This window comes from Pteropus vampyrus, unplaced genomic scaffold (genome assembly GCF_000151845.1).
Source record: "Pteropus vampyrus isolate Shadow unplaced genomic scaffold, Pvam_2.0 Scaffold242, whole genome shotgun sequence".
Classification (NCBI taxonomy): Eukaryota; Metazoa; Chordata; class Mammalia; order Chiroptera; family Pteropodidae; genus Pteropus; species Pteropus vampyrus.
This window is the reverse complement of record NW_011889023.1, coordinates 1402989-1430576: the sequence shown is the minus strand read 5'-3', so window position 1 is coordinate 1430576 and position 27588 is coordinate 1402989. Positions and strand designations below refer to the sequence as shown.

At 36.0% G+C, this 27588-nt stretch overlaps 3 protein-coding genes across 25 annotated transcripts in view; 2 read left to right on the top strand and 1 right to left on the bottom strand.

The window, feature by feature from the left end:
* MED12L (mediator complex subunit 12 like) overlaps positions 1-27588 on the bottom strand; it is a 317720-nt gene that overhangs the window by 80445 nt on the left and 209687 nt on the right. The window lies entirely within an intron of this gene.
* P2RY12 (purinergic receptor P2Y12) lies at positions 5149-8493 on the top strand. The gene is made up of 2 exons (XM_011374242.2): positions 5149-5326; positions 7334-8493. Exon 2 carries the CDS (start codon positions 7357-7359, stop codon positions 8374-8376), a length of 1020 nt encoding a protein of 339 aa, XP_011372544.1. The 5' UTR covers positions 5149-5326; positions 7334-7356; the 3' UTR covers positions 8377-8493.
* Positions 15055-16582, top strand: P2RY13 (purinergic receptor P2Y13). Its single transcript, XM_023519966.1, has 2 exons — positions 15055-15107; positions 15566-16582. The coding sequence occupies exon 2, from the start codon at positions 15581-15583 to the stop codon at positions 16580-16582; it is 1002 nt and encodes a 333-aa protein (XP_023375734.1). The 5' UTR covers positions 15055-15107; positions 15566-15580.

Here is a 27588-nt window from a genome sequence, read left to right as displayed (position 1 = left end):
AAATATGTTGGGAAAAGACTAAGTAATAAGGGCAAGGAGCTCATAAACTCACCGTTAGGTGAGAGAAATTTTAAGGGGAGGTAGAAATGTTTTATAAATATTTAGTAGGTGGTTTGACATGAGGACTAATATAGAGGTGACAGCTTAGGGATAAGAGCAATATGTCACTGGGAGGGCTGCAAAACCCCCATGTTCTCTTCGAAAGGGGAAACGACAAAGAGGGCTGAGATAGTGAAGGGGATAAATAAGCCATCAAATGATGCACACGTACTCTCCAGAATTAATAAGAGTACCAGATAAGTCAGAGTCACAGAAGTTGGAGAGGGGACACTTAACAATGAGAGCCATCAACAATAGGAAATACAGTGAAAAAGTCATAATAGATAATGGCCTCTCTGGCTTGTTTATTTGAAAAACCACATGTGAACCTCAAAAGAGAAGTTTCTCTAGAGTGGTGGGGCAGAAGCAGGAAACGGGGAGTTCAAGTAAGACTATATGGTGAAACGGTAAAGAAAGTAGCCCACGTTTACTAGTAGCTGGACATGAAGAACAATAACTTGAGATGAAAAAGAAAGTTGAATTAGGATGATCGATGGCAAACTCTTGTTTCGAAGATCTGTATCAAATAGAGTTTCCATTAAAAAAAAAAACAGATTGAAAGGCAGGTAACTGATAAAGGAGATAGAAAACAACAGCTTCTTGTCTGGATTAACTTGGAAAGAAAGACAGGCACACCTTTTTACTTAACCACAGGGATAAAAAAAAAAAAAAATTGGTGAAAACACACTCAGGGAAATTTACAGGTGAAGTGAGGAATTTGAAGAAGCTTGTAACAGTTCATTGGCCCCAATACGCTCAGGGAGTTGGGACAGAAGTAAAATCCTATGTTGAGAGTGAAGGCTTAGAATTAAAAAGGAAGAGTGGCATACAGTTAGCTGAAAAGAACCATCGGTCAACCTCTTATATGGGATGTGAATGCGATATTTGCTTCTGATGGCTCATATTTTTAGGAAAATCATGATAGCTGTTACTAGTTTTCAAACGGAAAAGCAAAGACTTTTAAATGCAACTGTTTTTTGGAAGCCTACAAAATTAGTTTGTTAGTTTTTTGGTATATGTAGAAAATGTACAGGTCTTCTAATAGCAACTTATACTATGTGAGAATAAACGCAACCTAAGAAAATGGACCAAATAGTCCTAAAGGTAGAAAAAACCCTCATATTGCATAGTTTTAAGTAATGTTAATGATTGGAGATCAGTATCAAAGAATTACTCTATTATATATTCCCAGAGGGACACATTTGTTGGGCAGCAGAATCAACTAGAGAATCCACAGAAGTCTAGCCATCCCTTTCATACCAGCCCACTTCTGTCTTTGGGCTGAACAGCTCATCTCTCCTGTAAACTGAGTTCTGAAAATCTCATCCTCCAGATCAATTACTTTCTTTCTCCAAATAATATATCACAAAGTGATAAGGAACGAGGAGGATGCATGTCCAAAAACCCTGGAAGGCCTACTATACTACAGAAATTAAAACATGTCTCTTGAGCTAGAAGGAAGAATTAAAGTTAACTGAATTGAAGTCTGCTCTAAGTCATCTTCATTTCTTTAAAATAAGTGATTAGAAATGTTGCCAAAACATGTGTGTGTTCACAAAGATGTGATAATGGCGGTGAGATTATTAGAGCTATGTACTCTACTTATTCATATTTTCTGATATTTCTACAGTGACCCAATAATCGCAGAATTTTAAAATTACTAAGTTAGTGTTCTTTTTAAAGGGAAATAAGAATCCCACTCTGAATGTGCTTCTTTTTCTTCCAAGCACATCAATGAAAAATTGATGAAGTAGATGCAACTGTCCTTCTGATAAAACAAAATATAATATTTCATACTTCCCCAACACTCTTTAATTTTATGTTTAAATATTCAAATGAAAACCTAGTATACATCATAAAGTAAATTATACACAGCATCCTACCTCATCTTGAAGTAGTAAAAAACTTTTTTTAAAAACAATGAATTTATTTACATGAAATTTTATTTTAGTTAATCCATTAAAATAAAGAACTCTTAAAAGAAGTCTCCAACATTTTTTAGCTGAATTCTTCAATACACCATGTTATTGTGTTTAGCATAAAATGACTTCAAATAAATATTTCATTGGTAATAAGCCTTGGACTGGGGTGGAAGAATGGGTGTACACATGTATAGGGAGACTGTGTTAAAGTGACAAGAAATTAGCAGCGTCTTCTCGTGAGTAACTCCACCTGAATTAGAGTAAATTTTACTTTAAAGAAAATAGCAGATTCCTTTAATTTAATTTGCATAGAAAAATCTTTGTTCTACAATAGCTGATAGTCCACAGTATGCCTAAAATGAGGCCTTTATGCAAAAAACTCAGTGTGTCCTAGGAGCATAATGGATGTCAAGGGATTTAACCATACATACTGAGTATTTCAAGCAAAACACTCGAGACAGGTTGAGTTAACAAACAGCTGGATCAACAGAGTTAGCATTCTCTTTCACTAAATATCCTAATGCCCAAGACTCTTTTCCCTTTGGGATTTATTTGTCTTATATCTAACCTAAATTTCTATACACTGACAGGTAAAGCCAAGCTGGATGACATGAGCAAGCACTGCCATAAAATGCATGTGTTCAATCAAAACATTCACTATGTCAAAATGACCACATTTAGAAACCATATTAGAACTAAAATAGCCTAAAAGATAATCAAATGGTTTAATTATCTGCACCTTCCTGCCTCAACCTGGTTCCACAGGGACCACCATGACCTACCATTTCAAGAGCCCTCTGGGTTCAGAGTAATCTCATTTGAAGTAAATATTTTCAGACGAGCAGACAACCTTTTGCAGACTTGGCAAAATAAATAAACCAATTAAACCACTTACATGTAAAATAATCTGGGGTATAAGTTTATTTTTCTAAGTTATCTCAATCAGAGTAAATAACCAAATCAATCAAAGCTAGTTCTGTTCTCAATAGTAATACAATTACAAACTGCATGTGGCGTTGTTTACTTATGAGAGCTCAAAGTGTACAACTTGCTCTACTTCTATTTGGATAACATACTTTTGTAACCTGAGACCATTCTCAAAAAATTTTAGTCACTTTCAGGGACAAGTGGTCTAAATGGGTAATTGGCTGTCATCCTCCAATGAGAAAATATTATCAGAGAAGGTTCACAGACAGGTGTGGTTGTGAGTTAAAACTAAAGGAAAGAAAAAGTTAGTTTAGATAAAGAGCTGGAGCCTGTCCTTCCACACCTTCACCCCAATTTGAAGTTCTCTAGGAATCTGGAAATACAAATTCTCAATACAGCCTATGATTTAAGTGTCCTGAATTAGTGTTTCTTTAGTATAACACATTAATTTATTGAAAACAGTAATAATTTTTTTTTCACAACTCTTGTTTCATCTGAAGACCTTAGAAAGGCTTCATAAACATCCTTTAGAATTTACAATTTGCCTTAAAGGCGAGTATGACTCCTATTTTCTTGAAAGAGGTGTGGCCATTCCATTCATGGCATTCACCTCTCACTCCTGGGCCTCAGCGTGAGGTAGGGGTTGTGGAGACAGTGAGATGGGGAAGATTTTCAGGTACACAGTGACAATGAATGCAGCAGGTTCTGGAATCAGACAGCATGGGTTGGAGTTGGGTCTCTAATTAATTTACTGCTCTGCTTCTTAGCTTCCCTCATTCAGAGAATAGAAACAATATGAACATCTACTTCAAAGAGTAGTAGATTTTATAACATAAGTTAATTCATGACAATCTAAGAAATCGAACTTTGACTATCATTATTCTGAATTGTATGTAGCACAAAAGTTCTGTCAAAGCACAGTTTTGTGTCTCCAAATCAACAAATAAAATGTTTACTGCAACAATCATATTTTAAAATAAAAATAATTTAATACCCACTTTTTCAAGAATTTAATAGCAAACTAACACCTTCTAAATGACTAACAGAGCAGAATCATTATGTAACTGAAATTTCTGAATGAAATGACTCAAATTCATAGCTTGATTTCAAATTCTTATTTCCAAAAAAACTCTTCAATTTAAATCAAGGGTGCTTAAACTTTAGTGTGCATGAGTATCACATAGGAGGCTCATTAAAATACAGATGAGGGGTACACTCCAGAATTTCCAACTCATTGGGGCTAGGTTTGGTGCCTGAGAATATGCATTTCTCACTATTTCCCAGGTGAGGCCTAGCTGCGGTTCCGCACTTGGAGAATCACTTTTGAAGATTAACAAATGCAGAGACAGGCACATGCAAAACACAAAATAAAGAAATAACTGAAACATATGTTCACAGCGAAGGCATCTACCCAAGTGGTTCTTCTGGTAACAGAAGATTACAGTTCAAAATATTGTGTGTATGTGTGTGTGTGCGCACACACACGCACACGGGTTCATAATATTTATATCACAGTAATAGTGATACAAGGATCCCTTAATTTGATATTTTTCCCCCCAAACCAAAAGCTAGGTTAAAAGGAAAAAAAATTATTTGTTAAGTTCTATTCAAGAAAAGCATGAAAGATACTTCATATAATAAGCCTGGCAATGGATACAACTGTTTTTCTTTCTAATGTAATTTTGGAATCTTATCATTTGTAATGGGAGGAAACTGTTTCCCCTACAAAAGAGTTGATCAAACACAGATTTAAAATAATGACATTATTAACCAGGAAAAAAAGCAAAGAGCAAGAGACTTAATATCCCTAACAAGCACACATTCTGAGTTAATGTAATTTACTCGTTAAATTGTAATATATCACCCAGTGTTGAGGACAATATGTTTTCAGGTAAACAATCATCCGAGAAAGCAAGCTTGCAACCTTTTCCAGGAAGCAGACTTCGAAGGGCTTGGATTTAACATTTGCATGGAAAATAAAATAACTCGTAAAGCCTCAACTCTTTCAGTAAAAAGCTGCAAGATTTTAAATTGCCTTTTAAAAAATGACTTTTCGCCCACCCTGCCCCACATTTCCCAAGGAAATAAAAGCAGAAGTTGTAAAAGTGGCCAACCGGAAATCCAGCGTCTGCATAGCTTTGAGTCTACAGCCTTTGAAGGTAACTTCTGATTGTGAAGTTCTCTCTTACTCTCTCCCGCCCTCTTTCTCTCTAGAACTCTCAAGATTTTACTGATAAAAACTCAGGAAATTATCATAAAGAGTCTTAACAACTAAGCTAAGACATTAAAAAGGAAAACACCAGATGCGGCTCTGCAGGTTGGAATAACCATCGCTTACTGGACTCATTCAAACCCTTCAGAACCAACAGAGTAACCAGGTAACTTTACATCTAGAAGTGTCTGACAAATATGATGTACATGTATGTTTTTTCAAGCTTTCTTAAAATTGGAAACTTTTAATAACAATATCAATTTTTGATGAATGTCAGCAATATCCAGAGGATATCAGAAATATCCTCTAATTATAAAAGAAAATGTTCTTTGTGATTCAGTATTTTGTTTAATAAATTTACCATGAGTGATTTTATACAAATTTCTTTTCACTTTTAAAAATTCTTATAGGCAGTTATCAGTCATTTCTCCTTGAAACCCTTAACTGGTACTAGAATAAATGAAGTCCAGGAATAAGGATAGTGCAGAAAAAGTGACTGTGAATAGAAAGAAAATGTTAAAAGGCAAGCACTTCTTTGGAATAAAAATTAAAATATAAGCTGCATTAAGGGTGTTAGAGATAAACATTAACTTCTTTATGAAAAAAATAATTTATACAGAGCATGACAATAAACTACAAACGGTCTTATTTATTTTATCTTAAATGTAAAATGACATTTAAATATAGAGGGAGCTGAAATTTTCAGTATCAAGAACATTTGTTAAATAAGTTATGGTCTATGCAAAATAATCATTCCCAAAGTAGAATTTCCAAAACCATCAGAGAATACACAACTAAAAGCAAATAGCGATAACAAGAAAGATTAAAATTAGTGTATCAATTAAATATTGTATCAATTACTTGTATGGGTTAAATACTGGTTTTTACTTGTTCGTTTGTTTTAAGTTAAACAGGTGAGGAGGTGTTGAAAATAGAAGCCATAATTGTGACATGAATCTTAATTGTTTTATTTTCAGTAATTAAAGGATGGAAAAAAACTCCATCGATGTTTTGGGGGAATTTAGTGCTATCTTTATGTGTTATATTTCAATCTTTTCCATGGAAGTTTTTTTTTAAAAAGTAGGTATTTGTACTTTTAACATTACTGTGTCTTATATTTAAGAATAATATTTTATGTAGAATCAATTCCATTTGTCTTGGATGAAACAAAATTACAAATTTCACTTTAGGTTTTAAAACCTGGATGCCAGATAATACAGTCAAGTAACGTCTTAGTTTTCTTTATTTATAGCTGCCTACTGGGGTATAATAACCCATGGAACCAGACATGGACATGGTTTTGATATTTTATTTGAGCTACCATTATATACTTTATAAACCTAGAAAGTATGCCTTGGCTGTTTTGAGGAATGCCAGCTGATCCACATACAGAGGTCATATCCTTATTTTTTTTTACTGTTTTAAAATTTGTACTGAATAATATTCAAGAAAATATACGTAATAACTTCAAACATACTGAACAAAACTGGAAATGAGATATATATGGCTAAAATATTTGGAGCTAAAGAAGAGTCCCTATGAGGATGATTTTTGATGAATGTCAGCAATATCCAGAGGATATCAGAAATATCCTCTAATTATAAAAGAAAATGTTCTTTGTGATTCGGTATTTTGTTTAATAAATTTACTATGAGTGATTTTATACAAATTTCTTTTCACTTTTAAAAATTCTAATAGGCAGTTATCAGTCATTTCTCCTTGAAACCCTAAACTGGTACTAGAATAAATGGAGTCCAGGAATAAGGATAGTGCAGAAAAAGTGACTGTGAGTAGAAAGAAAAAGTTAAAAGGCATAGAAAAGTTAAAAGCTAGAGATGAACAGAGCACAGCTCAAATATTTCTCTTCATGTCCTAATATATAAACATATGTGCGCTTTTGCCCAAGATAAAAAAATATCCTATTAGAGGCATTCAACGAATAAGAAATACCAAGTATCCATACCTCTCAGACCATTTTACTTTGCTAGAGATAGAATATGTGCCATAATGAAATAATTTGAGATTCAGTTTTCCGTGTTCTTACTAACTGCCACAACAAGGATCAAAACCCTTAATTTTTAAAGAAGGCCTGTCCAAAAAAGTTACGCACAGAGATAAGAGCGAAATCTGTCATGCTGGACTGAAAATAATCACGCCCTCTCTCCTCCTCTAGGTAGCAAAGAAGAAAGGCAAGCCATGGACAACCTTACCTCTGCAGCTGGGAATGGCAGCCTATGTACCAGGGACTACAAAATCACCCAGGTCCTTTTCCCGCTCCTCTACACTGTCCTGTTTTTCACTGGACTCATCACAAATAGCCTAGCAATGAGGATTTTCTTTCAAATCCGCAGTAAATCCAACTTCATTATTTTTCTTAAGAACACGGTCATTTCCGATCTTCTCATGATTCTGACTTTTCCATTCAAAATCCTCAGTGATGCCAAATTGGGAACGGGACCACTGAGAACCTTTGTGTGTCAAGTGACCTCTGTCACATTTTATTTTACAATGTACATCAGTATTTCATTCCTAGGACTGATAACTATTGATCGCTACCAGAAGACCACCAGGCCATTTAAAACATCCAACCCTAACAATCTCTTGGGGGCTAAGATTCTCTCTGTTGTCATCTGGGCTTTCATGTTCTTACTCTCTTTGCCTAACATGATTCTGACCAACAGGAGGCCGAGAGACAAGAATGTGAAGAAATGCTCTTTCCTCAAATCAGAGTTTGGCCTCGTCTGGCACGAAATAGTCAATTATATCTGTCAAGTTATTTTTTGGATTAATTTTTTAATTGTTATTGTATGTTATACACTCATTACAAAAGAACTGTATAGGTCATATGTAAGAACAAGGGGTGTAGGCAAAGTCCCCAAGAAAAAGGTGAACGTCAAAGTTTTCATTATCATTGCTGTATTTTTTATTTGTTTTGTTCCCTTCCACTTTGCCCGAATTCCCTACACCCTGAGCCAAACCCGGGATGTCTTTGACTGCTCTGCTGAGAATACTCTGTTTTATGTGAAAGAGAGCACTCTCTGGTTAACGTCCTTAAACGCATGCCTGGATCCATTCATCTATTTTTTCCTTTGCAAGTCCTTCAAAAATTCCTTGATGAGTATGCTGAAGTGCCCCAATTCTGCAGCATCTCCACCCCACGAAAATAGGAAAAAAGGACAGAATGATGGTGACCCAAGTGAAGAGACTCCAATGTAAACAAACTGAGGTAATATTTCAATCTATTAGTATTTGTAACTTCCTAAAAGGAAAGCACTGTGTAAAAATATTAATACTAAGAAGTAGCTGAGTTAGTAAGAATGACTCTTGAAACAATAGAAGACTACAAAAATAATTCTCTTTTACTTTCCAAGTATTAAAAGTTATCTTAAAATGCAGAAAAACAATGTAACACGTAGCTGTGTAGCAAAACAAACTTACATCTAATCACCATGCTACATGCAAAGCTACACAGAATTCATGAATTGCAAAGTTTTGGAAAGATGGGTAACCACATAATATCTACCGTAATTCTTTAAATATATTATTAATCACGATGTGACTATCAACTAGTACTCTATAAGCAACAAAGGAATGATGATAAATCTGATAAAATTTTCTGACCCAAAATTATACTTATTAAGATGTACATACATCCTAGTCCTCTAATCAAGTGATGACCTATTGTGATATTGTAAAAATTTAAGTGGGTGGGACACATAAAGAATAATAATTACTAATTTTTAATTATTAACAAACACCTAAAATTTAAACTAATTGAAATAGTAACAGATTGAACTGAATTTAAAACATTTTTTTCACTGAAAAGATAGAGGTTTAAAAACTGCTTTCCTAATAAAGAGTAGAAACAGAAAATAAAGTTATTAGAATAAGAAGAGTGATTTTTATGGCTTTCTAATACAAAAAAAAAATAGACTATTTCCTTAACACTAGAGAAACCAGTTTTACTAATATTCTGACAACTTTAGTAAATACAATAACTATCATTGACACTTACCTTTAGTAACCAGCTGCTAGAAACTACCTGCTACTTGGGTTAATGAACATTTCCCTTAGTAAGAAAACCAAAATTAAATGTGATTATGCAGTTGCACAGCATAATTATTAACAAGAAAGTGATTAAAATGTTTAGAACTAGCTGTTTATTTTTAGTGTGTATAACAAAAAATTTACATTAAACTCTAAATCACACTTTGTTGGAATTTCTTTGTTTAAAGATATTAGATACTCACCTCCTATATACTCCTACCTCACAAGTCAAACTCTCTTAAGAAAGAATAGTTGCCAACACTGCTTTTGACACAATACTAGACAAAGTCTCTTCTGAAGGTGACATCTCACATCAATTAGTTCATATGTAAATGAAAAAAATAGGTCAGACTTAAAATGTAAACTGATTCCACACAAGCCATATTATCCATATTATTTTTAAATATAAACGACATATTTAACACACCTGAAATTTTACATCATTTATCTCAATAATTTATGATCCTCAGAAGTGATTCACAAACAGAGGGCATCGATACTGATATCTAAATGCAAGAAGAAATTAAAAGGTTGAGTTGTAGCATAAGGAAATTCACTGAACTTCAACAGTTAATTTATCCAAATACCCCACAAGTTTTGCTGTGCTGAATTTCAGTACAAAATTGAACTCATTAACTCTCTAAATGGTTATCAATTCTCAAGCAGCCACATTTTCCTTCTCTGGCACTGCTACAAGCGAGCACTGGATGTCAGTGTTGATGCACATGGAGACATGTGTCCAAAAAGATGTGTATTCTAGGTATCATTGGAACAACAGTGTAGCCATTTCTGCCAGGAAACTAATGCAGTTCACTCTAATGTCATATGCATAAATGTGCATGTTGTGTAAGAATATCAGGATATTTGAGTTGCAAATGAAGCTCAAATATCTGACCACCTTATTTTGCATATGAGAAAAATGAAGGGCAGGTCCAATCCTCAACCCATCCAAGCCAGGGTAGAGAGTGGATTAAAGCTGACCACATCACAGTGCCAGGACCGCATGAGGCATTGTGAGACTGCAGAGCGGAAAAAGACTTTCCTAAATAATCTTTCGTTTTGGATTAAACCTGATGAGATGTCATCACTGACATGACAATTTTCACAAAAGAGACAAAAAGCAAACCAGAAATACTAATGTTATGATGGTTCTTTTGTAAAAAAAACTGTTGTGTATGAGATTATCTATGTTTATAGATGTGAAAAAACTTACATTAAACTCTAAATCACACTTTGTTGGGAATTCTTTATTCAAAGACGTTAGACAGTACATACTCCTATATCAAACATCATTCAGGACAGATTAAGAGATCAGTATTTATGGGGTACTCATTATATATAGAACATGTCACTATCTCCAGCTTTGGGAATTTTAATATACATAATATACCCCACATTTCACAACAACTTTAAAAAAAAAAAATACAGCCAAATTTTGTGGACTGTGGTCCAAAAGTTGAAAAGTTCAGAAACAAGACAAACAAAATGTAGAATTGTCCAAAGCCTTTGTGGCTAACAAGTCCAAAGGATGTTGGTAATTGGTAGTTTCAGTGGTTGCCCATAGAAACAGTCCAAAGCAGGTGTGGCAATCTATAGCCTGCAAGACAAATCTAGCCCATGATGTGTTTTTTGTACAGCCTGTGATCTAAGAATTGTTTTTACATTTTCAAATGTTTGGTGGGGGGAATCAGAAGAGTAAAAGTTCATATTGCATTAAAGTTATATGGAATTCAAGTTTCAGTGTCCTTAACAAGGTTTTGTTACAACACAGCTACACTCATTCAGGTTTTACCAATGGCTGGTTTTTTGCTACAACACCAAGGTTGAGTAATTGTGTTGGAGACTACGTGGTCACAAAACCTAAATATTTACTAACCAGCTCTTTAGATAAGATTAACAACCCCTAGGCTAGAACTTTAAAAGCAGGAGAAAACCCCTATGCAGAAATAGAAACCTCTCTTCATGCATTTATGTACTGCAGTAGCTTTGTACTGAAAACAACTATAGATTCTAGTAGCTGATCTAAGTGATGGCTGTTGGCTGGTAACGCCCAAAGTGAAATTAGAATGATGCCAGGGGGAACGAAACGTGGAAACTTATAAGAGAAACACTTGACTTTTTAAAAAATGAGAAAGGGGCTTGAAAAATCAATTTCTAGGAGAAATACAAATTGATAAAAATATAAATATATATATATATGTCACTAATAAGCAAATAAATTTATATTTAAAAAATGGGTTTTTTTCACCTATAAGTTTAGAATTGATTTAAAAGATTTTAATAACAGTGCAGAATCTCACTCAGTGAAACTGCAAACTGGTACGATCTTTCTGGAAACCTATTTGAAAATACCATTCAACATTTTGATGCATAGCTTTTGATCCAGCATTACACTTCTAGAACGCTTTCTACAAATATGTTGGAACAAATGCACAAAAACGTACAGGCATATACGTGCTCTACAGTATTGTTTTTTAAAAAACTGGAAAAATATACCTATCATTAACGGCTTAACTACACTATGGTTAACTTTATATAGTATAACCTTTTCAAAAAATTAAGGAAGTTATCATGTACTAACGTAAAATAAAACAAAAATCCCGTTAAGTCAATAAATGTAAATTTGCGTATTTTCACACATACTGGTATGTCTATGTAGGAGGGGATTAACTTTCATTTTCTACTATATACACGTCTATATCTGAATTCTTTAAACTTGTTTTCCTTTTACGATGAAAATATAAAATTGGATATTCATATAAATGTTTTAGATAATACTGTAAATGCATTGCCCAATTCCAGTTACACGCAGAGGTTTTACAATATTGAATTTAATTACAGACACAGACCATTACATTTAATGTTAAATTGCATAACTTATTTTAGCTTGCTATTACAGCTTTCACTTTCAGTTAATCCAGTGTGGAAATTTTTTAAAATTTCATATAATCTAAGAAAGTACCATGTTATACATTGAAGGGAAGTAAAGCGCTCTTCTATGAGAACAGAAATTCCTACTTTGACTTTCATTCCAAACAACAAAAGCAAATACTTCCTCATCTTTTCAGATATTGATTGTAGTTACTAGTTAGCACATTAATAGGAATCTTTAGACTGTTAAGTCTGATCCAAAGGAAAATTCCAAAGGAGACTACAAATGGAAAAAGTACTTTATTACCATTTGGCAGGCTTCTAGTTTCTAATTTCTATTATATCTTCTTTGATTCTCTCCTGATTATATTTCTTTGAACCAATTTGTATTTTTAACCTTACACTTGGAAGCAAGAAGTTTCACGAGTTCATTCACTTTACAGTTGTTTGTTTCTTCTCATTTATCAGTTGGTCATATCCAGCTCAAAAACTCTAAAATTTGGTAAACAACTCCATGTTCACTCCATCTGTGGTTCTTAACAGTCAGGAAAGTTAGGCAGGTTCTAAGCATGGGCTCTGGAACCAGATTATGTGGGTGTGCAGTGGGCTTAGGCTGCACAGCTTTGGGAGAATTGCTTAACTTTCGCATTTCAATTTTCTCATCTGTAAAATGGAACTGATCTCTGAGGATTGTTGTAAGCATTAAATAAGATCATACTTTCCCTTAGAACAGCACAGCTGGTGTGATTTTATAAATCACTATATTCCCTTTGAACCTGATAGGATTTTAAATGTTTAGTTTATTCCCATTTGGCAGGCTCCTAATTTCTGGGATTTCCTCCCTCCTGTCTTTCATGAGCTATACTCACAGTTGTACCTGGTATTCCACTTTTCTTTTAATTTCATTTAAAAAGAGATATACTAACAGCTGTCATGTGACAGGCCTTAATTCTCCACATGTGGTGAATAATCACGCTTTTTATCCCCTTAACACAATATAGCAGATACTATTATTTTCATTGTAAAGATGAGGCAGTGGTTTCATAGAAAGCATAAATAATTTGCTCAAGAAAAGTAACAGTTGGAATAAGGAATTGAACTCCTGCACTCTGGCTCCTGAGGTAGGCAGTGCTCCTATCTGCTCTGCTGGGCAGCCTTTCAGAGGGCACAGGGCAAAAGACCTCCCCTGGGGGGCATAGGAACTGGTGAGAACAAAGGGAAAGTTGGCTAATACATATTAAGCACATAGACATATGGGGATGAGTGATCTGTTGAATATTTACTATGCTCAAACATTTTGAAACCTACTACATTTAAAAGAACACGCTTTCATAACTATAGAAATGGGTACTATACAAGTTCCTGTTTTGAAAGCTTCCCGCAATTCAGCCTTTTGAAACTTGACCAAAACGTGATTTCCAGTTTTCATATTATAAAATTATCTTGTACAGCATTTCCCTTGTTTAAACTGAAACTATTCCAATCCTTCATCTAGATAACATATTTGGTGTTGTCAGGAAATTTACACATTATATAGGTCAAATCCCTCTACTTGAAAAATAAAAAAAAGTTTGCTCGTTTTTATTCTCTACGGAAGCAAACAAAAAGACAGATGATTAAATTTTGTTCCATTACATTAATAAAATGCAATAATCTGTATTTCCAAGAATCAATTTGAGTTAAACACATATTTTTCAAACTGTGTTACCACTGGTGGTTCAAACCAAAATTATCAGGCATATTCTTGCCTCAAACTTAAAAATATCCAGTGGGTTATGGAATTTTATTCGCAGAATCCCAAGCCATCAAAAAATTCTCAATCAACCCAACCCCACAGTCTACTCCTACTCTGTGGTAAAAACCTGTGGCAAAAAATATGAAGTGAAACTCACCGTGGAGAACTCTACATTCCCTCATAAAATCTCTAAATTCCTTCTTTCCCTTTACCTATCTGGCAAGAAAACATTTCTGTCATAGATTTTCTGTACACAAAAGCAGCAATTATACCCTTTCAAACTTGAAGAGAATTTAAAATAAAATTCTGTAGACCTTGGCCCAAGACTAATTGATGAAATTCCTGAAGTCTTTGGCACTTTGCATACAGCATCAAATGCAGAAGAGATTTCTAAAAATGATTTTCTAATAAGTGAGGTGGTATATCTCCATTTACTTCTGTAATTCACTCACTGTAGCAGTAAGTTGTTAACATTTTTTAATGTTTCATATATTGCCAGCACTATTTTAGGCACTCATTTCATCCTCTCAGCAAGGCTATGAAATATATATTATTATTAAACCCATTACACAGATGAGGATACTATGGCACAGGGCTACTCAATTATTTGTCTAAGACCTAGTATCCAATAATGGGTTGACCTGGGATTCTAACCCCAAAAGTCTGGGTCTATTAGCTCTTAACTCTCAGCAAATATGTTATTTTCTTAGAGATCAAAAGACCAAAAGACTCAGGTAAGTGTCTGTAGATATTACAGGTCATCCTAATGAACACAAATTTCTGGAAAAACAGTCTACAAGGAAGAAGGTGATGATTCTATCTGATTTTAGTCACTCTCCCACTTGGTTGTAATTTGGGGCTATTTTCTTTATCTTTCTGACTCCTATTACTATATATGAGACACTCAGAAATAAAGATTTTAGAGTCACTCTCCTACTTGGTTGTAATTTGGGGCTATTTTCTTTATCTTTCTGACTCCTATTACTACAATATATGAGACACTCAAAAGTAAAGAAGCTGGAGGAAAGTTACTAAATGAGAATATATAAAGATAAATAACTACAACTAAACTAATTTATGCAAGTCTGCACATAAATTTGAAATATATAAGTTAAAAAATCCTCTGAAGGTTTGAATATGAAGAGGTTCTGCTAGATCACATTACACATGTGAAAATGAGGAAGGAAATACAGTATAAGAAAACAGAAGGACATTTGCTGCCCATGTACTTCATGAGCTGATCTAAGTCTGCCTCAGTCAGAAGACACTGAGCTGAGTATCTTTCCAAACAAAGGTAAATTTTAATTTTTATTATAAATGGGCTCGTTTATAAAAGAATATGTTTGAGGGGGAAAATACTTCAAGGTTAACATTCTACAAACCACAGACTATGAGCATAAAAAATTATACAATGCACAGCAATCTGACATGAATTATTAGCTCTCAAATGGGGTTTTGTTTATTGCCACAGTAAAAGTAGCACTTGTGAATGGGGTAGAACCTGTTATTTGGTTTTCACAAGAGTGCAAAAGTAATGGTATTATTACAAGTACCAAAAATGTATTACGTACTTTAAAAATTCTAGACAGAAACGTGTGCCTTCTCAACCAATCTACTGAATGTAATGATGCTAATATGTAAGATGATATAAGGTGTTAACAAGCTACAAGGCTAAAGTCTGTTTTTTAAAAGCGGCATTTTAAAATCGTGAAATGCTTCATTCTACTTTGTGTATATGTTTATTTGCAATAGTTTACACTGGAAACCATGAACGCCTCCGTGATGAAGGGCTTCAATGGGTCCGAGCGGTGCCCCAGAGACACAAGAATAGCACAGCTGGTGTTCCCAGCCATCTACACTCTCATTTTCTTCACCGGCGTCCTGCTGAACACTTTGGCCCTGTGGGTGTTTATACACATCTCCAGTTCCTCCACCTTCATTGTCTACCTCAAAAACACTTTAGTGGCCGACTTAATAATGACACTCATGCTTCCATTTAAAATTCTCTCTGATTCACACCTTGGACCCTGGCAACTCAGAGCCTTCGTGTGTCGCTTCTCTGCTGTCATCTTTTATGAAGCCATGTATGTGGGCATCATACTGCTAGGCCTCATAGCCTTTGACAGATTCCTCAAGATCATTAGACCTTTTGGAAAATTTTTTGTACAAAAACCTGCGTTTGCAAAAACGGTTTCAATGCTTGTCTGGCTCTTTTTGTTCCTCATCTCTTTGCCAAATATAATCTTGAGCAACAAGGAAGCAACACCATCATCTGTGAAAAAGTGTGCTTCCTTAAAGGGTCCTTTGGGGCTGAAATGGCATCAAGGGGTGAATTATATATCCCAATTCATTTTCTGGACTGTTTTTGCCCTAATGCTCCTGTTTTATGTGGTGATTGCAAAAAAAGTATACAATTCCTATAGAAAGTCGAAAAGCAAGGACAGCAAAAACAACAAAAAGCTGGAAGGTAAAGTATTTATCGTCGTGGCTGTCTTCTTTGTGTGTTTTGCTCCATTTCATTTTGCCAGAGTTCCATATACTCACAGTCAAACCAACAATAAGACTGAATGCAGACTGCAAAATCAACTGTTTATAGCTAAAGAAACAACTCTCTTTTTGGCAGCAATGAACATTTGTATGGATCCCTTAATATATATATTTTTATGCAAAAAATTCACAAAAAGGCTATTATGCATAAGAGGGAGAAAGACCACACCATCACCCCAAGAGAATCATACTAGTCAGACAGACAATATAACCTTAAATTAATGACTTTATCATGGTTAACTTCTACTTATGGACTAGACTTCAAAAAACAATTTATTTGGAAATTAAATTTAAGCAATAAAAAAAGATTGAAACAAATGCTTTCTTACATTTTGTTATCCTAGTGTACAGAAATTTTAATTCCACATAGAGCTATTCACAAACAAAATGAAGTATCATTAAAAGTCTGCATCAGAAAGTTATTGGCCACTAGAGGTCATCTTTTCATTTACTTCAATTTTAGAGATTTATTATGGATAAGCGTATATTCCTAAAACCCTCTCCTCTAAAACACCTTCTCACATTCTTTTACACATGTAATTCAAACAACACTACTGTTTTTGTATCTCACTCCTGCTGATAAAAAATCCTTTGGTGAAAGTTGAAGCTAAGGATTGAAAGGGACACTGGATATGAAGAGCCAGGGGAGCTGAATGCTGTCAGAAAGTTCTCTGATAACCCAAATGAAGGAATTTCTCCTTACGATTACAAAGTGCCTCTTCCACATTATTCCAATACACCATAAGAGGCACAAGCACAACTATTAAGTACTGTAATTATTGTACTGTAGTACTTTGCTTACATCCCAAATGTGTACAATTCAAGGCCAAGAATACTATATCCTTCTTTGGAATTCTCCCTCTCCAACAAATACTCTAATAATGGTTGAACATGCCACCTACTCGACAAAGCCTTCCTGGGCCACGATCTCTATCCTCTTTGCCTCATACCTCTGGTTAAAAATAACTACTTCTCCTACGGTTTGGGTGGCTATTAGGACACTTGTTGCAGATTACTCTTCACTGTTGCGCTATATTCTTGACTACAGCCACCCCCTCCCCACTCCGTCCCCGAATGGTTAGGAGTCTTTAAGACAGACGACATGCTTTGAAGACAGAAAGCATGTTATGTTTTTTTGGTATCTCCCACAGACTACCTGTTACAAATGTTTTAAACAGAATATATCAATATTATGCTATTCTTGGTACATATATAGATGGAACTGCTGATTCACATTCAGTAACATCAATACTGGCATATTTTTCAAATTATTTACCTCTATATTTTTCCCTGAATCCCTTTCTGGTTAAAAACAAAAAAAAACAAAAAAAAACCAAAAAAAAACCAAAAAAAAAACTACAATATGGTTATCTGGAATTGTGGACACTGACTTACATCTTTTAGAGAAAATGTACAAAGGAGTAGTCGTGCTCTGTAAATGTGCCTCTAGCTTCAACATCATCATCATAATGTGAAGCCCAGGCCTCTTTCCATGCCCTTATAGCAGCGGTCCCCAACCTTTTTGGCACCAGAGACTGGTGCTCCTATGAGAATCCAATGTCGATGATCTGAGGTGGAGCCAAGGCACTAGCACCAGGGAGAAGCTGCAAATACAGATGAAGCTTCGCTCACTTGCCTACTGCTCACCTCCTGCCATGTGGCCCGGCAGGCCACAGGACTGGTACAGGTCTGTGATCCAGGGTTTAGGGACTCCTGCCTTAAAGGCCCTGAAGGCCCTGGAACTTACTCACCTTTCTGGCCTTATCTCCTAACTACTCTTCCATCCCTGAAACTTTATACTCTCCTATAAATTGGTAACTGTCAGAACATTGCATGCCCTGTACCATGCCCTGTAAATTTCTCTCCGACTCACCAAGAAAACTCTTATCCATCCATGAAACCCTAAGTTGCCATCATTTAGTCCACGAAATCTCATCTAGCCAACCTCCTACCACCATCTCAAGCCCAATCACTTCTTCATCTGTCATACCTCAATTATTGTAATTATCATACTCCTTTATAATACTTGCTCACACATGTACCTATCTTTTTAATCTACGTATACTTCTGAGGGCAGAGATTGTGTCTCATTGTGCGATCAATAAATATTTGATAAATAAACCAAACTGGTTTTATCTTTACCTACTAAAAAAGAAAAAGGGAAGTCAATTCTCACTGACGTTTTTACATCAAAAGATATAAATTTTTTGACAGCTCAAGCTCTTTTCAGTTGCCTTCCTATAGCATGTACACAGGGGCCTGGGAAGTGGAGGCATTCTTGGGTTTTCTAGTAATGCTCATGAGGAAGCAGGATTACCAAACAGTACATGTAATAGCTTGCGGGCTAACGTCTGTCAACATTTAAGTTTTAGAGCTATTGACAAAATGCTTTAGCTATGTATTGCTGGTTTTAGTTAAGCAAAATTTGTAACTGTAGCATATTACAATTTCCAAAACTCTCTTTTTAGAAAGTACTCTTGATGTCCAATTTTCATTCTCTCAAATAAAAGAATTAAGTCACGAGAACTGTTAGTGATGTCACTAAATCCACATTTTTACTGAGGACACAATCATGAGCAGACTCTAATACTGTATTATAAGTAACTGCATCTAGATAATGTATGCAATTTTTAGAAAGATCTTTCAAGACAAAATTTCAAGAGCAAACCTGTCCTCTATAAATACAAATATTTAATTCTATATTAATATTATAGTCAAAAGCAGAGTACCTGGTTTATAGAAAGAAATAATCTAATAAGAACTTATAGCCATCTTAAAATCACACACACAAAATGCAAAGCGACTATCTGAGAACTTCCCAAACTAGCGATCACAAATACTAAATTCTAGAATACTTATAAAATGAGATGCTATATATAAACCATAGCCATTAATGACACACAGAAGAGAATTTTTTTTAAAAAGCTTCGATATACTGTGTGAGCTCAGAACACAAGTAAGAGCTTTTGTCAAAAGTTAAATGTAATTAATTTTACTAGATAAGGTATTTTGAATATCTCTGGGGCTGGAGAAGATTTTGTCCCATACTGAAGAATTACTGAGAAACCAAGGAAAATTACTGTAAAGAAGAAAAGAAGAACAGATAAGTAATGTCAACTCCCAACTCACAAAAGTCAGATGGCTGATATAAAGTCATTACTTCAGAAACTGTAAAAGAATTCAATCTTATTAAACTGATTACTTCACATATTCCATATCCATTTAAAAGCAATTCCTTCCATAACTTTCTAGACTCCTTTTTACAACTGTCTGACCATTATCCTCCCCCTACCCCACCCTTAAACTGTATTCCTCCAGCAAGTTAAAAGATCAAAGTTCACAGGAATCTTAACAGAACAAAAGCTCCCAAGGGGGAGAACCCACTCCCAGCAGCATCTAATATCTCTGAAAATGCATGTTTAGAAGACAATAGACCTACTGAGAAAAGTTTAAAATTCACAAATCATTTGAAGTGCCAAGAAGCAAATCTCAGCATTTTAAATTTTACAAGAAAACCAAATGTATGTAAAATGAACATAGAATACATGTGTTCCAATCAGTAGTCCTCAAACTTCAGTGGGTATCAGAACCAGCGGGTGTGGTTCTTAAAAGACAGACTGCTAGGCCCAGCCCCAGAGTTTCTGTTTCAGTAGGTCTGGGGTGAGGCCCCAGAACAAGTTTTCAGGGGACACTGATGCTATCGATCTAGACCACAAGTTTAAAAACCACTGTGCTAAAATGTTCCTTGAGGTTCACGCTTCCATCAAGAGTGATTCACAACACAGCCTTCTTGGACAAAGATGCCCAAGAGTGGCGTCTGGCAACAGGAGACAAACAAAATTGTTATTATGAGAGTAGGGCAGACATAAAGTGACAGGCAATGGCAAGGACTAAAAGTTCACACCTCACTAAGGGGGCATCTACTACTCAGTGCCAACAGTTGGCGCAGGAGAGATTTAGTGCCCAGGGCAGCTGGCTAGTAGCAACAGCAACAGTAAAACTTGCATCAGTAACAACAAAAGCAGACCACATTACTTACTACTTACTGTATACTTAGAGCTTTAAATAAATTGTCCCACTTAATAATCCCGGGAATTCTAGAAAGTGCTATCATTATTTCCATTTTAGAAATAAAAACTGAGAAACAGAGGTTAAGCAACTTGCATAGGGTCACACAGTTTAAATAGCAGGGGTAGGACTATAATTCAGAATCTGGTTTCTGAGTCCATATTCTTAAACACTGTATTTATAACCTCCGATCTTCTAACGTTCTCACATGAATTCATAATTCCAGACTCCTATGCTATATTTCCTGTTATTTCCAAAACTTCCATAGCCACCCCACATTCCCTGACCCCACAAAAACAATACAATATTCATGTGTAGGCCATAACTAGCCCAGGTGAGGCCAGCTCATTAGCCCTGACCTAGAAGCTAACGAGAACCTTCCAGGACCTCACACTGGCAGCTCAGACTTATTTACTGAATGCTTGCTATGTGCCAGGCACCGCGCTATGTGCTTTACAAGGATTACTGCCTTTCTCTTTTTCACTAAAACCCAACGAGACAGGTAATATAAGGCTCCTTGTTGACGGAGGGGAGAAGGGGGGAACCAAAGCACAAAGTGAAAGATACCTTGCCCATAGTACACATGACCCCACCAGCAAAGGAGAGGCAGAGCTGGGACTGAAACCCAGGCAGGTGGCCTCAAGATCAACACCTCAATGGCTCTGCCACATTGCCTCTCTGACAGTCAGGAAAAGCCAAATTCCTCGAGGGCTGCCATCAGATCCCAGGAGTGAGAACAGTAGGAAGGTGACTCCTCTCAACACAAACCTCAGGGGTATGTGTGGCTCAACCATGACATGAACTCTACAAATACTCTGGTGGTTCCTTCACACCTGAGAATCCCCGAGAGGGGTAAAATCCCAAAGAGCAGATACATGTGTTGATTTAGTCAGTCATTCCTTCATTGTACACTTGAGTGCAGGGCCCTTTGTCTCCCTGGAAGCCACACACTGGTAAGGCACACAGACCATAAGGAACGCAAATGTGGTAAGCAGTATGAGAGACATAAATACCTCACCTTGGAAGCTCAGAGGAAAGGGCAGCTAACTGCAAATGGCAAAACTAGGAGGGGCTCGCAGAAGATAGAAATGGGGTATGGAACCTTTAAGGTTCAGTTCAGGAGAAAACAGCATTCAAAAGGGAACTGCTGTGCAATGAGCACTTCCAAGGAAGGCTCAGGTAGAAGTGGGTACTGTCCGATGGCTGCATCATGTAAACATAGAAGAGGAGCCTGAAAATGGATGCAGGTTCCTGGTGCTCTGCTGGGTGTCTGCACTTCTCAGTGAGCCACTTAATGTATCTGAAGTGAAGAATTACATGCTCTATCTATGCTGCACTTCAAGAAAATTAATTTGCCAGCAAGATGATAATTCTGGATTGAAGGAACAGCTCCTGAAGCCTGGAGATGAATTAAAGAGGTCTTCAATCTATGCAGGCAAGAGCCAAGGGAGGGAAAATCTGACACAGATCTTAGAGACATTTCCAGAAAGGTTTTAAGTCCAAGACCACTGGTGAGTAGGGGATTATTTGTAAAACATATGTGATTAATATGCAAAATGAATTCTCAGTAGGGTCCATAATTCCCACGCCCTCCAATTGAGATTCCTTGCTCTGAAGATGATTAGCTTGAGTGGTGTGTTAGATCATGAAAGAAGGCCAAAAAGCAGATTCGGGCTATGCCATATTTGAAACATCAGTGAGAGAGCTGGGTCAAGGAATCTAGCCATTGGGGGCAAAATATGGATCCAAGGCTCTGAAGACAGGGCTAGGTTAGAGGCTGAGAGAAATCTTTTTATAAGACAGAGAGTGAGGAATGAGCTGAGCACCTGAGAGGCCATGTTGCACAAGTCTCACGGACAGAAGAGACAGAAGAGGAGGAATTAGGGGAGATGCCTGGGATTGGGACGGCGGTGGGTGGTGGTGAAGGGGTGGGGGAAGGGTGGGAGTGGTAAATTTAAAGGAGAAACAGGTAGTTTGATGTATTAGAAATAAAAGAGTGAGAGAGATTCAAGGAGGTAGTGACAGTCAACAGAATCACATTCTCTGGAAAGATCAAACATGATGAATCTCCAACTGTGAGGTTAGTGAGGACTTTGAGGAGGAGGCAGAGTACGTCCTACTTTATAATGGGAAGTGAGGGAACACGAGCTACTCTTACCTTGCCATAAAGGACAAGTCAGTTTACAGGAGTTACAAGGAAGAAAAACGACAGTTGTTGTATTAGCCTGGCTTTCTCCAAGGGTGTCTAACAACAAGCAGAGTAGCTCCTTCCTGTGCCTCCTGTGCAGCGCAGAGTGAATATGCGCCATGTGAAATGGCAAACAGAGCAGAGGAGCAAATCAAATGGTGGGAGTAACCACTCGACCAAGAGAACCTAGCTTCAGTCAGAAAAAGGGTATTCCAATATTTCCGACTCCACATTTCCTGGGTTTCTGCCTCCCCCCATTCTAGTATAAAATATTTACAGGGAAAAAAAAAAAGTGGAGGCAATGGGGCACCAAGTGGTAGGAATGCAAGTTCAGAACATGGGAAGAAGTGACAAAAAAGATAAAGGCAAGAATACAAAACTGAATTTAAGAGTTATAGTAAGTTGGCAAACTGGTTTTTTAAAAAAACTGCATACCTCACTCAGCATGTAAACTTTTGCCATTTCAGTAATAAAACTCAAATTGACAAACGTAACATCCTGGGGCATGGTAACAGACTGTCTACCTTTATTTTTTAAATTCAGTTAAAACATGGGATGTTTATATGTGACCTTAAGTAGTTGCATTCAACTTAAGCAATTTCATCTAATGCATAGCTAAATACTTTTATAGCTTTAAAAAAATATATTAGCTTTCTGCATTAAATTTACATATTATTCTAAGCTTTTATCCTTTCCTTCCTATTTAACTCGGCAACTGAAATTTCCTGCAACTGATAATACCTGAACTGCAAGTGTTCGAAGCATTGACCTGAATGCAGTGACCCCGCTGAGACCACATCTCTTCTCCCTCCACGTATCTGGGCCATGGATTTTACACTTTCCCACAATTTCAGATGGTGTGGAATAAGCTAGTCCTAATTTCCTTCTGTTCAGCAGAGAAAGCTGTGAAGAAAAATATAAAAAGTATTTCAAGCAATCACTGGTTCGCCATTAAAGGAAATCCAGGAGCTTACTAAGAGCAACCAAAACATAATGGATTTACTGCGACTTTTTAGTTGAGAAGTATTTTCAATTTTTAATCATTCTAACTATACATTCAGACAGATACCCCTATTCATTCACTTACTCCCTCTGCCTTCTGACCCAAAAATAAAAAAAACGAAAGCTATTGTTCACTAAGTACCACCTACCTGTACATTATCTCATTTAAGTTTTACCATCTCACAAGGCAGCCATTCCCACGCTCATTTTTCAGGAGAAGAAACTGGGCTCAGATATATTAATGACTTGCCCAAAGTAAAAAACAAACAAACAAACAAACTACTACTGAGATCCACACTGGAGTCAACATGACCCCAGTAACTGGGCATTTGTCACAGCCTGACACCACCTCTCAAAAGCAGTATTTCCAATGTGAGGCGACGATGGATCAAGTAGCCCAGCACAGGACAGAGAGCAGGAGGCAGATGCAGGCCTATCTCCAGACTCCATCTCAAACCTTCCTCCCCTTTAATCAACCATTACACACAAAGTTCTCATACCAGAACAAGGCAAGTCCTTTATATAAAGCAGACCTGATAGATACAAATCATTTCGAATGACAGATGAAACACAGTAATTCAAGCATAGGGACCTAAAGATACCAATCTCAGCAGGGGAACATCAAAGGGTTTGTAATAATTACATTCAGCACAAATTCTCAGCTATTGCATGTGAGCCACAATTAAGGTGACTTCTTTCACAGAGAGATGGAACAGTAGATCTGGTGAAAATTTTACTACAATCTTTATTGTATGTTCTGGCTATATACAAAAGACATGACATTCAAGACAGAGCAACTTGAGCTATGTTTCAATTAAATCCCTGCTTGTCTTTGTTTTATAATAATGAGTTAATGTACCACAGAGGGCTAGGAGGCCGTTTATGTGTGCATTTTCCTGTAAGAAGAAATAGATACATATGAGATTTCTGTGACAGAGGAAAAAGAGATTACAATACGAATGTTATACCTACCAACAGTGGAAGAGGTGACATTGTGCCCAGGTCCATGTCAATGCAGAGAAGTCAAATAAAGAAGAAAGGAAAGAGGAAGAAGTCAAATACAAGGGAGAAATGACTAGAAGACCAAGGTAAGCCTTGGTAATACATCTGCCAATATCTCATACTACAAAAGTGAGAAGTAGAAATAGAGTTCATTCCAAGATTTAGAGAGACTTACCAGCAATACTACCTAATTTTCATTCCTTGTAAGATATTAGACATTCTCTCCTTGACTGGTTCTGTCTCTTTAAGAATATCTATTGAAAAAATCAATAAGGTTATGGGGATTCTCATCTAAAACTCTGTGATTAAACCAGAATCCTTGTTTTATAGAACACTGAAGCCAAGAAAAGTTGAATGAATCATCCAATATACTAAAGAAAAAATGAGTGTAGATCTACTGACTTTGAGATTAGTGATCTATGAAACAGATCTATGTCCAAAACAAGATTATAGATATTTCTATTTGACTTCAAGCTAATACATCTGTACTGCCTCAGAAATATTTAAAAGTATCCCCTTACTACATGTCCCACAGGATGATCTAGCAAAATACAAAGCAAACCCATTTTCAAAAGTCAAGGAGATTAAAGAAAATCCTTTAAGAAAAAAAAGCAGAAAGATTGTTCTAAAGAATAAAAAATTCTAAAAAGACAGTAAAAGCAAATGCAATGTGTGAGCACTATTTGGATTCCACATCAAAAAATGTATTATTAGGATATAATGTATTATTAATATCCCAAAAGTATATTTTGGGGAAACTGCAAAATTTTAATGCAGATGGAATATTTAAAAATATTATTGTTTCAACATTAATCTCTTGACTGATAATAGTATCGTGTTTAGGTAGAAAAATATCCTTGTTATTAGGAAATACATGCTGAAGCAATAAGGAGTGAAGCATTTGTCACAATGACTGCAACTTCACACAGATCCCTCAGAAAACGTGTGTGTGGGAGAGAGACAGAGAGAGAGAGAGAGAGAGAGAGAGAGAGAGGAGAGAGGGAGAGAGACAGAGAGACAGAGAGAGGGAGAGAGGGAGAGAGGGAGAGCGCGTGCGCGCGCGAGCGTGCACAACAGGAGAGACGTGAAAAACTTTAACTTGTAAATCTAGATGAAATCTAGTTGAATTATTATTTCAACTGGTGTATAGGTTTAATATCTTTAAAAATTATATTAGAAGAAAAAGTCACCTGTAGTAATAACTGAAACAAAATTTTTTTTAAACACTATCGTGGCAGACAAACAAACACATGTCCCAGGATGTTGTCCTGTATTCAAAATAAATCTGGAGTTTGTAATGGCTAAACAATGTTATTAAAAGAGCTTCCTTGCTTTTAATAGTATCTTCCAATGAAACAGCAAGATAATTATTGTTATAAAGTCTTCTGTGGCTTTTATGAAATATGAGACTTGCTATAAAAGTCAGCAGAAGAAATTTTTGCCGGTTAACTTTTTGGTGATTTGAACAATAATAAAGTCACGGGGCTGGTTTTTAGCTGCTCTTTTCATCAAAGTGTTACACTGTTTTCGTGACTCAACGTGTACTACATTTCCCTTTTTGAATGTTAAGTAAGACCAGCTTTAACAGGTCTCAACTTGAGACTGGCATCATATGCTTTAAGACGAATGCACACAGGCCGCCCCATGTTAACATTTTCATTGCTAGACTTTATTTGCATCACCAGCCAAAGAAACTTTTAAATATGACAAGTCCACTGGTACGCTAAGGATTGGAAAAGCCTATTCTATCCCCAGTCCACCCTCAGGAGGAGAAAAATCAGGCCACCTACTGCAATGATAATGGGACACGAGCTCCTTCCCTCCCCCATGAAGAAATCTTTATTAAAAAAACAACACATACCAAGTCAAGGTGCTTCATAAAACAGGAAAAACTCAAGATCCCTCTTCAAACTTAGGCTACGCATTGGCCTGTTTTCGGTGACTATTTTAAAAGGCACTCAAGACCAGGTAATAATATAATCCTACATTATCAAAACACTTCCCCTTCAAATTCAAACTCAAAAAGTATATCAAAAACATTTTCAGCAACTCAGCAATTCCTTTAACAGAAGAGCTTGTGAAATATTTGTCCAAATAAGCTTCCTAATGTGACTTTATGCATGCCACTGGAAATTTGGGATGGTAATTCTCAGAACTTGTAGAGAAGGTCTTTGCTTAATATATTTTTAAAGAGGCTACAAGAGATGTTCCCTCCCTTTGAATTGACGCTTTTAAGATTTGCCAGTTGGTTATTCTGGCAGTTAGATTACACATTAGAAGCAGTACATCATTTATTTATGGATCACAGTGACAAATGGCAAAATTTAAACCCAAGAAGGAAAAGTCTCTCAAACTAAAGTCTGCATGGCATAACCTTCCCCCTCAAGATGCAATGAATTGGCTTCAAATACTTAACGCAAAATCCATGGGGAAGAAGTTTAAATGACACAAAGCAGAGTCAAACCTAAATGAAGGATTGTTTGTCAATCTGACAAGTTCTTATAAGATTGAGCCATTACTAAATTGGCTTTTTTGTTCGGAGAATTTCCCCAGGGCCAGCTACTCATCTATAACATACTAAATCTACCCTAAAAAAACATGGAATGGAAAACCATTAAAATTGTACCTGTCTGTTTTTGTTTGTTTAGGAAAAGGCAAGAGAAGAAACATAATTTTGATATTCAAATAGTGGTATTTAAATTAAACATATTTGTTTTTCTGCTCGAACCAAGAAAGAAACCAACCATGCAGTACAGTACATACATTCGATATCCTCAAGGCATAAGCAAACACTAAGTGAACCTCATGTTATTGGTTTACGAACTTCAAAAAAGGTTTCCGTCTTTTATGAAGATTATTATTTTCATTTATCTTCATTCATGATAGTAACAAGTTTTGATTCCATTTGATTTAAAAAATTTTTTTTTTTACTTATTTGTTTGAATGTTATATTCAAGAAAATCTTAGA

Excerpts from the sequence above, each read along its gene's own strand:
- P2RY13 (XM_023519966.1), top strand. The coding sequence starts at position 15,581 with ATGAACGCCTCCGTGATGAAGGGCTTCAATGGGTCCGAGCGGTGCCCC.
- P2RY12 (XM_011374242.2), top strand. The coding sequence starts at position 7,357 with ATGGACAACCTTACCTCTGCAGCTGGGAATGGCAGCCTATGTACCAGG.